This window comes from Chiloscyllium punctatum, chromosome 21 (assembly GCF_047496795.1).
Source record: "Chiloscyllium punctatum isolate Juve2018m chromosome 21, sChiPun1.3, whole genome shotgun sequence".
Classification (NCBI taxonomy): domain Eukaryota; kingdom Metazoa; phylum Chordata; class Chondrichthyes; order Orectolobiformes; family Hemiscylliidae; genus Chiloscyllium; species Chiloscyllium punctatum.
This window is the reverse complement of record NC_092759.1, coordinates 19,671,592-19,686,369: the sequence shown is the minus strand read 5'-3', so window position 1 is coordinate 19,686,369 and position 14,778 is coordinate 19,671,592. Positions and strand designations below refer to the sequence as shown.

Here is a 14,778-nt window from a genome sequence, read left to right as displayed (position 1 = left end):
CTGAATAAACCCAGACCAAACCCTGAATAAACCCAGACCAGACCCTGAATAAACCCAGAATAGACCCATTAATAAACAGGCTCAAAAGATTAAACTCCAATGAATAAGCAGACTGAGCCCCAAACATCCCGGATCAATCCGAGACACGGCTCAGTGGGAACCCCAAAAAAAGCTCAATCTAAAGTCAAACTTGATCAAGTCTAAATGTGGGTAAACCCAGACTAAACCCAGGCTAAACCCAGACAAAACCCAGACTAAACCCAGACGAAACCCAGACAAAACCCAGACTAAACCTCAGACTAAACCCAGACTAAACCCAGACAAAACCCAGACTAAACCTCAGACTAAACCCAGACTAAACCCAGACTAAACCCAGACTAAACCTCAGACTAAATCCAGACTAAACTTCAGACTAAACCCAGACAAAACCCAGACTAAACCCAGACTAAACCTCAGACTAAACCCAGACAAAACCAAGACTAAACCCAGACTAAACCTCAGACTAAACCCAGACTAAACCCAGACAAAACCCAGACTAAACCCAGACAAAAGCCAGACTAAGCCCAGACTAAACCCAGACTAAATCCAGACAAAACCCAGACTAAACCCAGATAAAACCTCAGACTAAACCCAGATAAAACCCAGACTAAACCCAGACTAAACCTCAGACTAAACCCAGACTAAACCCAGACTAAACCCAGACAAAAGCCAGACAAAAGCCAGACTAAGCCCAGACTAAACCCAGACTAAATCCAGATAAAGCCCAGACTAAACACAGACTAAACCCAGACAAAACCTCAGACTAAACCCAGACTAAACCAAGACAAAACCCAGACTAAACCCAGACTAAACCTCAGACTAAACCCAGACTAAACCCAGACAAAACCCAGACTAAACCTCAGACTAAACCCAGACAAAACCAAGACTAAACCCAGACTAAACCTCAGACTAAACCCAGACTAAACCCAGACAAAACCCAGACTAAACCCAGACAAAAGCCAGACTAAGCCCAGACTAAACCCAGACTAAATCCAGACAAAACCCAGACTAAACCCAGATAAAACCTCAGACTAAACCCAGATAAAACCCAGACTAAACCCAGACTAAACCTCAGACTAAACCCAGACTAAACCCAGACTAAACCCAGACAAAAGCCAGACAAAAGCCAGACTAAGCCCAGACTAAACCCAGACTAAATCCAGATAAAGCCCAGACTAAACACAGACTAAACCCAGACAAAACCTCAGACTAAACCCAGACTAAACCAAGACAAAACCCAGACTAAACCCAGACAAAACCTCAGACTAAACCCAGATGAAACCCAGACTAAAACCAAACTAATCCCAGACAAAACCTCAGACTAAACCCAGACTAAACCTCAGACTAAACCCAGACAAAACCAAGACTAAACCCAGACTAAACCTCAGACTAAACCCAGACTAAACCCAGACAAAACCCAGACTAAACCTCAGACTAATCCCAGACTAAACCCAGACAAAACCCAGACTAAACCCAGACTAAACCCAGACAAAAGCCAGACTTAGCCCAGACTAAACCCAGACTAAATCCAGACAAAACCCAGACTAAACCCAGATAAAACCTCAGACTAAGCACAGACTAAACCCAGACAAAACCTCAGACTAAACCCAGACTAAACCAAGACAAAACCCAGACTAAACCCAGACAAAACCTCAGACTAAACCCAGACTAAACCCAGATGAAACCCAGACTAAAACCAAACTAATCCCAGACAAAACCTCAGACTAAACCCAGATTAAACCTCAGACTAAACCCAGGCTAAACCTCAGACTAAACCAGACTAAACCTCAGACTAAACCCAGACTAAACCCAGTCTGAACTCAGACTAAATCCAGACTAAACCCAGACAAAACCCAGACTAAACCCAGACTAAACCTCAGACTAAACCCAGACTAAACCCAGACTAAACCCAGATTAAATCCAGACAAAACCCAGACTAAACCCAGACTAAATCCAGACAAAACTCAGACTAAACCCAGACTAAACCCAGATTAAATCCAGACAAAACCCAGACTAAAATCCAGACTAAAACCCAGAGCAAACCCAGACAAAAGCCAGACTAAACCCAGACTAAACCCCAGACTAAACCCAGACTAAACCCAGACTCGAAGCCAACTGAACACACCCTAACAGAGACTGTATCCCAAACCCAACCCTGACCATATGCTGTTGGAGGTGCTGACACTGAGAGGTACATTACAGACTGGAATCTCATGGAGTTGTTTAGAAAGATTCTTATCTCTGTAACCCCCTCCAGCCCCTACACCCCCTCCCTACCTCTGTAACCCCCTCCAGCCCCTACACCCCCTCCCTATCTCTGTAACCCCCTCCAGCCCCTACACCCCCTCCCTATCTCTGTAACCCTCTCCAGCCCCTACACCCCTCCCTATCTCTGTAACCCCCTCCAGCCCCTACACACCCCCCTATCTCTGTAACCCCCCTCCAGCCCCTACACCCCCTCCCTATCTCTGTAACCCCCTCCAGCCCCTACACCCCCTCCCTATCTCTGTAACCCCCTCCAGCCCCTACACCCCCTCCCTATCTCTGTAACCCCCTCCAGCCCCTACACCCCCTCCCTATCTCTGTAACCCTCTCCAGCCCCTACACCCCTCCCTATCTCTGTAACCCCCTCCAGCCCCTACACACCCCCCTATCTCTGTAACCCCCCTCCAGCCCCTACACCCCCTCCCTATCTCTGTAACCCCCTCCAGCCCCTACACCCCCTCCCTATCTCTGTAACCCCCTCCAGCCCCTACACCCCCTCCCTATCTCTGTAACCCCCTCCAGCCCCTACACCCCCTCCCTATCTCTGTCACCCCCTCCAACCCCTACACCCCCTCCCTATCTCTGTAACCCCCTCCAGCCCCTACACCCCCTCCCTATCTCTGTCACCCCCTCCAGCCCCTACACCCCCTCCCTATCTCTGTAACCCCCTCCAGCCCCTACACCCCCTCACTATCTCTGTAACCCCCTCCAGCCCCTACACCCCCTCACTATCTCTGTAACCCCCTCTGGCCCCTACACCCCCTCCCTATCTCTGTAACCCCCTCCAGCCCCTACACCCCCTCCCTATCCCTGTAACCCCCTCCAGCCCCTACACCCCCTCCCTATCCCTGTAACTCCCTCCAGCCCCTACACCCCCTCCCTATCTCTGTAACCCCCTCCAGCCCCTACACCCCCTCCCTATCTCTGTAACCCCCTCCAGCCCCTACACCCCTCCCTATCTCTGTAACCCCCTCCAGCCCCTACACCCCCTCCCTATCTGTGTAACCCCCTCCATTTCCAGCCCCTTGACCATCCCCCGATTCCCCTCGCTCCCCCACTGGGGGCAGTGCGTTGAGCTGCCTGAGCCCTGAGCTCTGGAACCTCCCCCCCCCCCGCCCCCCCCGCCCCTCCCTGAGCCTGTTGGTCTTGAACTCCCCCTTTGCCCGCGGCGTGTTCAATTCCTTTCCCTGACAGAGCTGATAGCTGCTGTGTTTGTGCCCAGTGTCCGCTTGGACCCATTGGCAGGATGGGGTGGGCCGTGGGAGTGTGGGTTACTGTCTCTGGGGGGGGGTGAGGGGAGGTGTTGTCCTGGTGAGAGAGTAGCCGGTGGGGTCCCGGGGGTATTATATTGAGAGTGTTCTGGTTCCAGGTGGAGCCCCAGGAGGTCAGCAGACGGACCCTGAATGAGCCGGTCGATTACCCCAGCGTGTTCAGTCAGGATTGTAAGTCACTGTGTGAGGCTCTCATGACCAAAGATGCTTCAGAACGCATCGGGTTCAAGCTGGGCTCCTGCAGCGAGGTGAAAACACATCGGTTCTTCCAAACCCTCAACTGGGCCAGGCTGGAGGCTGGTAAGGAGGGAGGGGGAGGGGGACGGAGGGAGAGATGGGGTAGAGATGGGGGGAGACGGGGAGAGGGAAGGATACGAGGGTGTGAGAGGGGCAGGGAAGGAAGAGAGAGAGACACAGAGAGAAGAGGGAGGGGCGACAGGGAGGGGGTGGGAGAGAGACAGAGGGAAGGAGGGAGAGGGGAGGGTGGAGAGGGAGATGGCAGGGGGCAGAGGGAGGTGGGGAGGGGAGAGAGAAGGGGGAAGAGAGGTAGGGAGTGGGGGAGAGAGGGAGGGGGAGGGGGGAGTGAGAGAGAAGCATGGGGGGGCAAAGAGGGGGAGTTGGGGGAGAGGGAGGGTGTTGAGTGGTGGGAGGAGGGACAGAGAGGGGAGGGGAGGGTCAGTGCTGAGGGAGTACCGCACTGTCGGAGGGTCAGTGCTGAGGGAGTGGGCACTGTCGGAGGGTCAGTGCTGAGGGAGTGGGCACTGTCGGAGGGTCAGTGCTGAGAGAGTGCCACACTGTCGGAGGGTCAGTGCTGAGAGAGTGCCGCACTGTCGGAGGGTCAGTGCTGAGGGAGTGGGCACTGTCGGGGGGTCAGTGCTGAGGGAGTGGGCACTGTTGGAGGGTCAGTGCTGAGGGAGTGGGCACTGTCGGAGGGTCAGTGCTGAGGGAGTGGGCACTGTCGGAGGGTCAGTGCTGAGGGAGCGCCGCACTGTCGGAGGGTCAGTGCTGAGGGAGCGCCGCACTGTTGGAGGGTCAGTGCTGAGGGAGCGCTGCACTGTCGGAGGGTCAGTGCTGAGGGAGCGCCGCACTGTTGGAGGGTCAGTGCTGAGGGAGTGGGCACTGTCGGAGGGTCAGTGCTGAGGGAGTGGGCACTGTCAAAGGGACAGTGCTGAGGGAGTGGGCACTGTCAGAGGGTCAGTGCTGTGGGAGTGCCGCACTGTTGGAGGGTCAGTGCTGAGGGAGTGGGCACTGTCGGAGGGTCAGTGCTGAGGGAGTGCCACACTGTCGGAGGGTCAGCGCTGAGGGAGTGCCACACTGTCGGAGGGTCAGTGCTGAGGGAGTGCCGCACTGTCGGAGGGTCAGTGCTGAGGGAGTGCCACACTGTCGGAGGGTCAGTGCTGAGGGAGTGCCACACTGTCGGAGGGTCAGTGCTGAGGGAGTGCCGCACTGTCGGAGGGTCAGTGCTGAGGGAGTGGGCACTGTCGGAGGGTCAGTGCTGAGGGAGTGCCGCACTGTCGGAGGGTCAGTGCTGAGGGAGTGGGCACTGTCGGAGGGTCAGTGCTGAGGGAGTGGGCACTGTCGGAGGGTCAGTGCTGAGGGAGTGGGCACTGTCGGAGGGTCAGTGCTGAGGGAGTGGGCACTGTCGGAGGGTCAGTGCTGAGGGAGTGGGCACTGTCGGAGGGTCAGTGCTGAGGGAGCGCCGCACTGTCGGAGGGTCAGTGCTGAGGGAGTGGACACTGTCGGAGGGTCAGTGCTGAGGGAGTGCACACTGTCGGAGGGTCAGTGCTGAGGGAGTGGGCACTGTCGGAGGGTCAGTGCTGAGGGAGTGGACACTGTCGGAGGGTCAGTGCTGAGGGAGTGGGCACTGTCGGAGGGTCAGTGCTGAGGGAGTGGACACTGTCGGAGGGTCAGTGCTGAGGGAGTGGGCACTGTCGGAGGGTCAGTGCTGAGGGAGTGGGCACTGTCGGAGGGTCAGTGCTGAGGGAGTGGGCACTGTCGGAGGGTCAGTGCTGAGGGAGTGGGCACTGTCGGAGGGTCAGTGCTGAGGGAGCGCCGCACTGTCGGAGGGTCAGTGCTGAGGGAGTGGACACTGTCGGAGGGTCAGTGCTGAGGGAGTGCACACTGTCGGAGGGTCAGTGCTGAGGGAGTGGGCACTGTCGGAGGGTCAGTGCTGAGGGAGTGGACACTGTCGGAGGGTCAGTGCTGAGGGAGTGGGCACTGTCGGAGGGTCAGTGCTGAGGGAGTGGACACTGTCGGAGGGTCAGTGCTGAGGGAGTGGGCACTGTCGGAGGGTCAGTGCTGAGGGAGTGCCCCACTGTCGGAGGGTCAGTGCTGAGGGAGTGGGCACTGTTGGTGGGTCAGTGCTGAGGGAGTGGGCACTGTCGGAGGGTCAGTGCTGAGGGAGTGTAGGTGGTAATGATATGTTGTGTGTGTGAAATGTTTTCTTTCAGACAGATACTCCCAGTCCCATTGATTATTTCCAGCAGCTGCCTGTTTCATTTCACAATTCTGACACGTGTAGCTTTTGCTCAGCTCATTAATTTGCAGATCCACTGATCCTGCAGGACTCACCCCCACAGGAAGTGGGGGGGGGTGTGGAAATGTGGGATTGACTCCCACAGGGAGTTGGGAGGGGGCGGGAATGTGGGACTGACTCCCACAGGGAGTGGGGGGGGGTGGGAATGTGGGATTGACTCCCACAGGGAGTTGGGAGGGGGCGGGAATGTGGGACTGACTCCCACAGGGAGTGGGGGGGGGTGGGAATGTGGGATTGACTCCCACAGGGAGTGGGGGCGGGGTGGGAATGTGGGACTGACTCCCACAGGGAGTGGGGGCGGGGTGGGAATGTGGGACTGACTCCCACAGGGAGTGGGGGGGGGGGAATGTGGGACTGACTCCCACAGGGAGTTGGGAGGGGGTGGGAATGTGGGACTGACTCCCACAGGGAGTGGGGGCGGGGTGGGAATGTGGGACTGACTCCCACAGGGAGTGGGGGCGGGGTGGGAATGTGGGACTGACTCCCACAGGGAGTGGGGGCGGGGTGGGAATGTGGGACTGACTCCCACAGGGAGTGGGGGCGGGGTGGGAATGTGGGACTGACTCCCACAGGGAGTGGGGGGGGGGGAATGTGGGACTGACTCCCACAGGGATTGGGGGGGGGGGAATGTGGGACTGACTCCCACAGGGAGTGGGGGCGGGGTGGGAATGTGGGACTGACTCCCACAGGGAGTGGGGGGGGGAATGTGGGACTGACTCCCACAGGGAGTGGGGGCGGGGTGGGAATGTGGGACTGACTCCCACAGGGAGTGGGGGGGGGAATGTGGGACTGACTCCCACAGGGAGTGGGGGGGGGGGAATGTGGGACTGACTCCCACAGGGAGTGGGGGCGGGGTGGGAATGTGGGACTGACTCCCACAGGGAGTGGGGGGGGGGAATGTGGGACTGACTCCCACAGGGAGTGGGGGGGGGCGGGAATGTGGGACTGACTCCCACAGGGAGTGGGGGGGGGGGGAGGGGAATGTGGGATTGACTCCCACAGGGAGTGGGGGGGGGGAATGTGGGACTGACTCCCACAGGGAGTGGGGGGGGGGGGTGGGAATGTGGGACTGACTCCCACAGGGAGTGGGGGGGGGGGGTGGGAATGTGGGACTGACTCCCACAGGGAGTGGGGGGGGGGCGGGAATGTGGGACTGACTCCCACAGGGAGTGGGGGCGGGGTGGGAATGTGGGATTGACTCCCACAGGGAGTGGGGGGGGGGGGTGGGAATGTGGGACTGACTCCCACAGGGAGTGGCGGGGGGGCAGGGAATGTGGAGGTCAATGGCCTCAGTCTTTGCTGTGATTGTGATGGATATCAGTTGTTTCCGGGAACAGGAAGCCCTGGAATTCCCAACATTCCCTGACTGTATCCATTAATATAGCCTCATACTGTCCTTGTGTAGGTCTCATTGAGGCTCCATTCACCCCCGACCCAAAGACAGTCTACGCCAAAGACATTGCTGACGTTGGTACCTTCTCCAGCATCAAGGGTGTTGTCATCACAGAGAGCGACCAGCAGTTTTACAAAGAGTTTGCTTCGGGGAAGATGGCGATTCCATGGCAGGAGGAGATCATCGAGACCGGCGTGTTTGATGAACTGAACGTCTGGGGAGATGGAGGGTTAACACCAAGTGACGGTGAGGATCCAGCTCGAAGCAAATCAGGGACTTGTCTCCTCCTCTGAGACTCCATCCGCCAGGCAGCACCAATGCCAGCTCCAGATTCAGGACCGAATCTACAACCCAACTCCCACCTCCCCCAGGCCCACACAGACCACACACAAACACACACACACACACTCAGGACCAACGTGGCACTCAGACCGAGAATAGATGCCAACGCAACCCAATCCTCAACAATGTTATTACACAGTGCCCACTCCCTCAGCACCGACCCTCCGACAGTGCCCACTCCCTCAGCACTGACCCTCCGACAGTGCCCACTCCCTCAGCACTGACCCTCCGACAGTGCGGCACTCCCTCAGCACTGACCCTCCGACAGTGCCCACTCCCTCAGCACTGACCCTCCGACAGTGTGGCACTCCCTCAGCACTTACCCTCCGACAGTGCCCACTCCCTCAGCACTGACCCTCTGACAGTGTGGCGCTCCCTTAGCACTGGCCCTCCGACAGTGCCCACTCCCTCAGCACTGACCCTCCGACAGTGTGGCACTCCCTCAGCACTGACCCTCTGACAGTGTGGCGCTCCCTCAGCACTGGCCCTCCGACAGTGCCCACTCCCTCAGCACTGACCCTCTGACAGTGTGGCACTCCCTCAGCACTGACACTCCGATAGGGCCCTCTCCCTCAGCACTGACCCTCTGACAGTGCCCACTCCCTCAGCACTGACTCTCCAACAGTGCGGCACTCCCTCAGCACTGACCCTCCGACAGTGTGGCACTCCCTCAGCACTGACCCTCTGACAGTGCCCACTCCCTCAGTGCTGACCCTCCGACAGTGCGGCATTCCCTCAGCACTGACCCTCCAACAGTGTGGCACTCCCTCAGCACTGACCCTCCGACAGTGCCCACTCCCTCAGCACTGACCCTCCGACAGTGCGGCACTCCCTCAGCACTGACCCTCCGACAGTGCCCATGAGTCCTGTATTTTAGTGATTTTTGTCCAGAATTGGTGTTTAATCTCTGTTTTCCGACTGTTCCAAGGTGTTGTTAATAAAATGGGGTTTGATGGGTCCAGTAACAAGGGAGCTTTAGTTTCGGATTAAAAGAGTCGAGGGGGATTTACTCTGAGACATTGCTGTGAGAACATTCTGGAAGGTTTGCTTCATTGTCTGAGGTGTAGGTATCTCCCTGCAGAGGGCAGTGTCCCTTCACAAAGTTTGGCAATTTGTGACATTTCTTTCTTCAATGGAAGGTAAAGAGATTAAATTCTTTCATAGTTATTTCAAACTCAGGATCTGGGAAAGCTGATGAGAGATTGTTCTGTGATAGCCCCTGAAATCTCTTTTAAATCAAAATCCAGCTCGATATTGTTTGGAGACTACCCTTTCATTCAGAGATAAAAGTCCTCAAGGACAATGAATAAAATTTCTCCTTTCTTAACTCTCTTTGGCCTATTTTTCTCTTTTGAGTTCAATAGATGATTCCGCTTTGGATAAACCAGGGTTATAATCGGATTGACCACAATCCCATTCAGTGGCGGAACAGGAGCAAGGGGCTAAATGGCCTTCTTGGTTTCATTGTTGGCTCTCAATCAAGATTGATCCCATTGGCTCCCAAGACATCTTCCCTTTCGTGATTGGCTAGGGGCAGGCAATGGGCTAGGAGAATTAACCTATGAGAAGAGAGTGCGTGATGGAACAGTCGAGGTCAGAGGTCACGTGCAGGGAAATGGCCGAGCAGGGTTGCTGGGTGGTAAGTGGGCATGCCAAGACATCTCTGGGCAATGGGTATAGGAGAAGAGGTGGGCTGGTTTTCTGTCACACCACAGGAACTCCCTATTGTCCAGACTTCTCTGCCTTCGCATAGGCAAGTGAACGGAAACTGTCATTTCTATAAATGATTTGGATGTGAGCGTAAGAGGTACAGTTAGTAAGTTTGCAGATGACACCAAAATTGGAGGTGTCGTGGACAGCGAAGAGGGTTACCTCAGATTACAACAGGATCTGGACCAGATGGGCCAATGGGCTGAGAAGTGGCAGATGGAGTTTAATTCAGATAAATGCGAGGTGCTGCATTTTGGGAAAGCAAATCTTAGCAGGACTTATACACATAGTGGTAAGGTCCTAGGGAGTGTTGCTGAACAAAGAGACCTTGGAGTGCAGGTTCATAGCTCCTTGAAAGTGGAGTCGCAGGTAGATAGGATAGTGAAGAAGGTGTTTGGTATGCTTTCCTTTATTGGTCAGAGTATTGAGTACAGGAGTTGGGAGGTCATGTTGTGGCTGTACAGGACATTGGTTAGGCCACTGTTGGAATATTGCGTACAATTCCGGTCTCCCTGCTATAGAAAGTATGTTGAGAAACTTGAAAGGGTTCAGAAAAGATTTACAAGGATGTTGCCAGGGTTGGAGGATCTGAGCTACAGGAAGAGGCTGAACAGGCTGGGGCTGTTTTCCCTGGAGCGTCGGAGACTGAGGGGTGACCTTATAGAGGTTTACAAAATTATGAGGGGCATGGATGGGGTAAATAGACAGGGTCTTTTCCCTGGGGTCGGGGAGTCCAGAACTAGAGGGCATAGGTTTAGGGTGAGAGGGGAAAGATATAAAAGTGACCTAAGGGGCAACCTTTTCACACAGAGGGTGGTACGTGTATGGAATGAGCTGCCAGAGGATGTGGTGGAGGCTGGTACAATTACAACATTTAAGAGGCATTTGGATGGGTATATGAATAGGAAGGGTTTGGAGGGATATGGGCCGGGTACTGGCAAATGGGACTAGATTAGTTTCGGATATCTGGGTAGGCACGGACGGGTTGGACCGAAGGGTCTGTTTCCGTGCTGTACATCTCTATGACTTCTTCAGTTGGATCAGATGAGTGAACATGTGAAGTAGGAGCAAGAGTAGGCCATTCGGCCCCTCAATCCTACTCCACCATTCATTGAGATTGTGGCCAATCCATTTGTGTTTGTAATCCCACGCTGTGAAGGCCACGTCCTTTGACCTTTCTGTAGTTTGGACCATGACCTAAAATGGGAAAAGGCACTCATGTGAACCAGGGAAAGAACAGGAGTGGCTTTTAAAGACAGCAAACAGCAACTTCATTGTCTTAGAAACGGAAGGTACTGGAGAAAGTTGACAGGTTGGGAGAAGGAGAGAGAGAGAGAGAGAGAGACGTAGAGTTAGCCTGTCCCCTGAACTGAGGCAGGTGGGTGCTGGAAACTGATGGTTATCAGGAGGAGTGTTGAAGGAACGGTGATGGGGAGACAAAGGCAGAGAGGCTGCTGACAGCAGTAAAGGAGTGGTAGAGGTGAAATATGGGTGTTAATGAGAGGTTGGAGTCAGAGGAAATGGGTCAGCTGTACAGGCGACAAGTCACAGTGAGTGGGGGGTCCAGCTCTTTGTAGCCATCACTGCCTGCCTCAGTATCGCCTCCTGAAGGCTAGAATCGTGTTTTCAGTGGGAAAATGGGCATACCTTCCAATTGAACATAGAACACGGAACAGTGCAGCACAGGAACGGGCCAAACATGAAGTCAAATTAAACTAATCCCCTCTCTCTGCCCTCGGTCTGTATCCCTCCATTCCTTACATATTCATGATCTCCAAGCCCCATAAACACCCCTGTCGTGTCTACCTCCACATTGTGTAAAAACACTTGCCCCTCACATCCTCCTTTGAACTTTCCCCCTCTCGCCTTAAACACACGGCCCCTAGTAACAGTTATTTCAATCTGGGAGAAAGATTCTGACTGTCAGCCCTATCTGTGCATCTCATTATTTTGTAGATTACTTTAAGTCTCCCCTCAGTGTCCAGGGAAAACAGCCTGAGTCTTTTTTTAGCTTCTCCTTATAGCTCATTCCCTCTACTCGGGGCAGCTTCCTGGATTCTGTTCCGTCTGGCTTCGGTCTCAGCCCCCAACTCCAGGTCGGTTGAGCGGGATGAGAGAGATGTTTGGATTTCTCTCAGCCTCACAGGAAAACCTGAGGAACACGGGAAGGACACTGAGCTCCTGTTTGGTTTCTGAGCAGCCAGTACAGGAGCAGTGGGGCGAAATGATCTCCTCCGTGCCCTTCAGACGGTGAGAAACGACGAGAGGCAAGCAATAAAATTTTGCAAAAGAGTTTATTGATGAGGCAGTGAGGGTGAGGGAGGGGTGTTGCTGTAGCAGTAGGAAGCAGGAACGCTGTCAGAGGGAATACAGACACTTGTGGTTCTCGGAGCCTCTTGGATTAATGGAGGGAGCGATGCAGATAGGTGTCAGACTCCATCAGCAGGATCTATAAGGGGGCAGAAGCTGGGCAGCTGTGTGAAGAGATGGCATCATGTTTGTACCAGGCCAAGTTAAAGTCCACTTCTTCACCCTGGAGGCGGATATCCTGCATACAGCCCGAGTAAAGGAACCAGGAATAACCCAGTTTCTCAACACCTGCAGGATGAAGGGAAAGGGAGAGAGAGCTTTGTGGGATTCTCTCGTGGCTCTGTCTCAGTCACCCATCCCCACAATCCCCCCGCCCATCAACACCCACAATCCTCACCCCCACCCTCACCCTCACACACACCCCCACCCCATCAATACCCACAATCCCCACCCCCACCCCCACAATCCCCCCCCCCATCAATACCCACAATCCCCATCCCCACCCCATCAACACCCACAATCCCCACCCCCACCCACACTCCCCACCCCATCAACACCCACAATCCCCACCCCCACCCACACTCCCCACCCCATCAATACCCACAATCCCCACCCCCACCCCCACAATCCCCCCCCCATCAATACCCACAATCCCCACCCCCACCCCATCAACACCCACAATCCCCACCCCCACCCACAATCCCCACCCCCACCCACACTCCCCACCCCATCAACACCCACAATCCCCACCCCCACCCACACTCCCCACCCCATCAATACCCACAATCCCCACCCCCACCCCCACAATCCCCCCGCCCATCAACACCCACAATCCTCACCCCCACCCTCACCCTCACACACACCCCCACCCCATCAATACCCACAATCCCCACCCCCACCCCCACAATCCCCCCCCCCATCAATACCCACAATCCCCATCCCCACCCCATCAACACCCACAATCCCCACCCCCCACCCACACTCCCCACCCCATCAACACCCACAATCCCCACCCCCACCCACACTCCCCACCCCATCAATACCCACAATCCCCACCCCCACCCCCACAATCCCCCCCCATCAATACCCACAATCCCCACCCCCACCCCATCAACACCCACAATCCCCACCCCCCACCCACAATCCCCACCCCCACCCACACTCCCCACCCCATCAACACCCACAATCCCCACCCCCACCCACACTCCCCACCCCATCAATACCCACAATCCCCACCCCCACCCCCACAATCCCCCCCCATCAATACCCACAATCCCCACCCCCACCCCATCAACACCCACAATCCCCACCCCCACCCACAATCCCCACCCCCACCCACACTCCCCACCCCATCAACACCCACAATCCCCACCCCCACCCACACTCCCCACCCCATCAACACCCACACTCCTCACCCCCACCCTCACACCCAACCCCACCCTTACCCCCACTCCCACCCCTACCCCATCAACACCCATACTCCCCACCCCCACCTTCACCCTCACACCCAGCTCTATCCTCACCCCCACCCCCATCAACACCCACACTCCCCACCCCCACCTTCACCCTCACACCCAACCCCACCCCCATCAACACCCACACCAACACCCACACTCCCCACCCTCACTCTCACACCCACCCTCACCCCCACCCCCATCAACACCCACACTCCCCACCCACACCCCCACCCTCACACCCACCCCACCCGCACCCCCACACCCACCCCCACCCTCATACTCACCCCCACCCCCATCAACACCCACACTCCCCACCCCCACCCTCACCCCCATCAACACCCACACTCCCCATCCCCACCCTCACCCCCATCAACACCCACACTCCCCACCCCCACCCTCACCCCCATCAACACCCACACTCCCCACCCCCACCCTCACCCCCATCAACACCCACACTCCCCACCCACACCCCCACCCCCATCAACACCCACACTCCCCACCCCCACCCTCACCCCCATCAACACCCACACTCCCCACCCCCACCCTCACCCCCATCAACACCCACACTCCCCACCCCCACCCTCACCCCCATCAACACCCACACTCCCCACCCCCACCCTCACCCCCATCAACACCCACACTCCCCACTCCCACCCTCACCCCCATCAACACCCACACTCCCCACCCCCACCCTCACCCCCATCAACACCCACACTCCCCACCCCCACCCTCACCCCCATCAACACCCACACTCCCCACTCCCACCCCACCCTCACCCTCACCCCCATCCCTGTCTGAGCCCACTGACCCTCCTCAGCCTTTGTTTCTGACAAACCCAACACTCACACTCACACACACACAAACACACTCTCCCACACACATACAAACACACTTTTCCCCACACACACACGAACACTCTCCCACACACGCACATACACACTCACAAACACACACACACACATATGTACGCACTCACACACACATACACACTCACACACACACACATATACACACACACGCACATACACACTCTCACACACACACACACACACACACACGTACACACTCTCACACACACACACACACACACGTACACACTCTCACACACACACACACACACACACGTACACACTCTCACACACGTACACACACTCATACACACACTCATAAACACACATTCATACATTCACAGACACACACCTACACACATGGTCACACACACACTCACACATGCACACACACTCACTGTACACACTCTCACATTCTCAAACTTACACACACACACACACACACACACACACACACATACGCACACACACACACACACACACACACACACATGCACACACGCACACAGACACAAGACCTCCCCTCCCCACTGCTCTGAGGAAATGATTTCTCTTTAACACAGAGTCATCAGCTCTGCAGCACAGAAGGAGGCAGTTCAGCCCATCA

General features: G+C 55.9%; 2 protein-coding genes across 3 annotated transcripts in view; one reads left to right on the top strand and one right to left on the bottom strand.

The window, feature by feature from the left end:
• The window catches only part of LOC140492652 (rhodopsin kinase GRK1-like), an 82,897-nt gene extending 74,856 nt beyond the window's left edge, over nucleotides 1-8,041 (top strand). For both annotated transcript variants that reach the window (XM_072591690.1, XM_072591691.1), the window contains 2 exons: nucleotides 3,674-3,875; nucleotides 7,517-8,041. In XM_072591690.1, coding sequence (XP_072447791.1) covers nucleotides 3,674-3,875; nucleotides 7,517-7,797 — 483 coding nt within the window. In that variant the 3' untranslated portion in view covers nucleotides 7,798-8,041. The remainder of the gene's footprint in view (nucleotides 1-3,673; nucleotides 3,876-7,516) is intronic.
• Nucleotides 8,042-11,831: 3,790 nt separating this feature from the next.
• LOC140492382 (growth arrest-specific protein 6-like) overlaps nucleotides 11,832-14,778 on the bottom strand; it is a 15,260-nt gene continuing 12,313 nt past the window's right edge. The window contains exon 5 of the mRNA XM_072591301.1: nucleotides 11,832-12,154. Within this exon, the coding sequence (XP_072447402.1) occupies nucleotides 12,006-12,154 (149 nt within the window). The 3' untranslated portion in view covers nucleotides 11,832-12,005. The remainder of the gene's footprint in view (nucleotides 12,155-14,778) is intronic.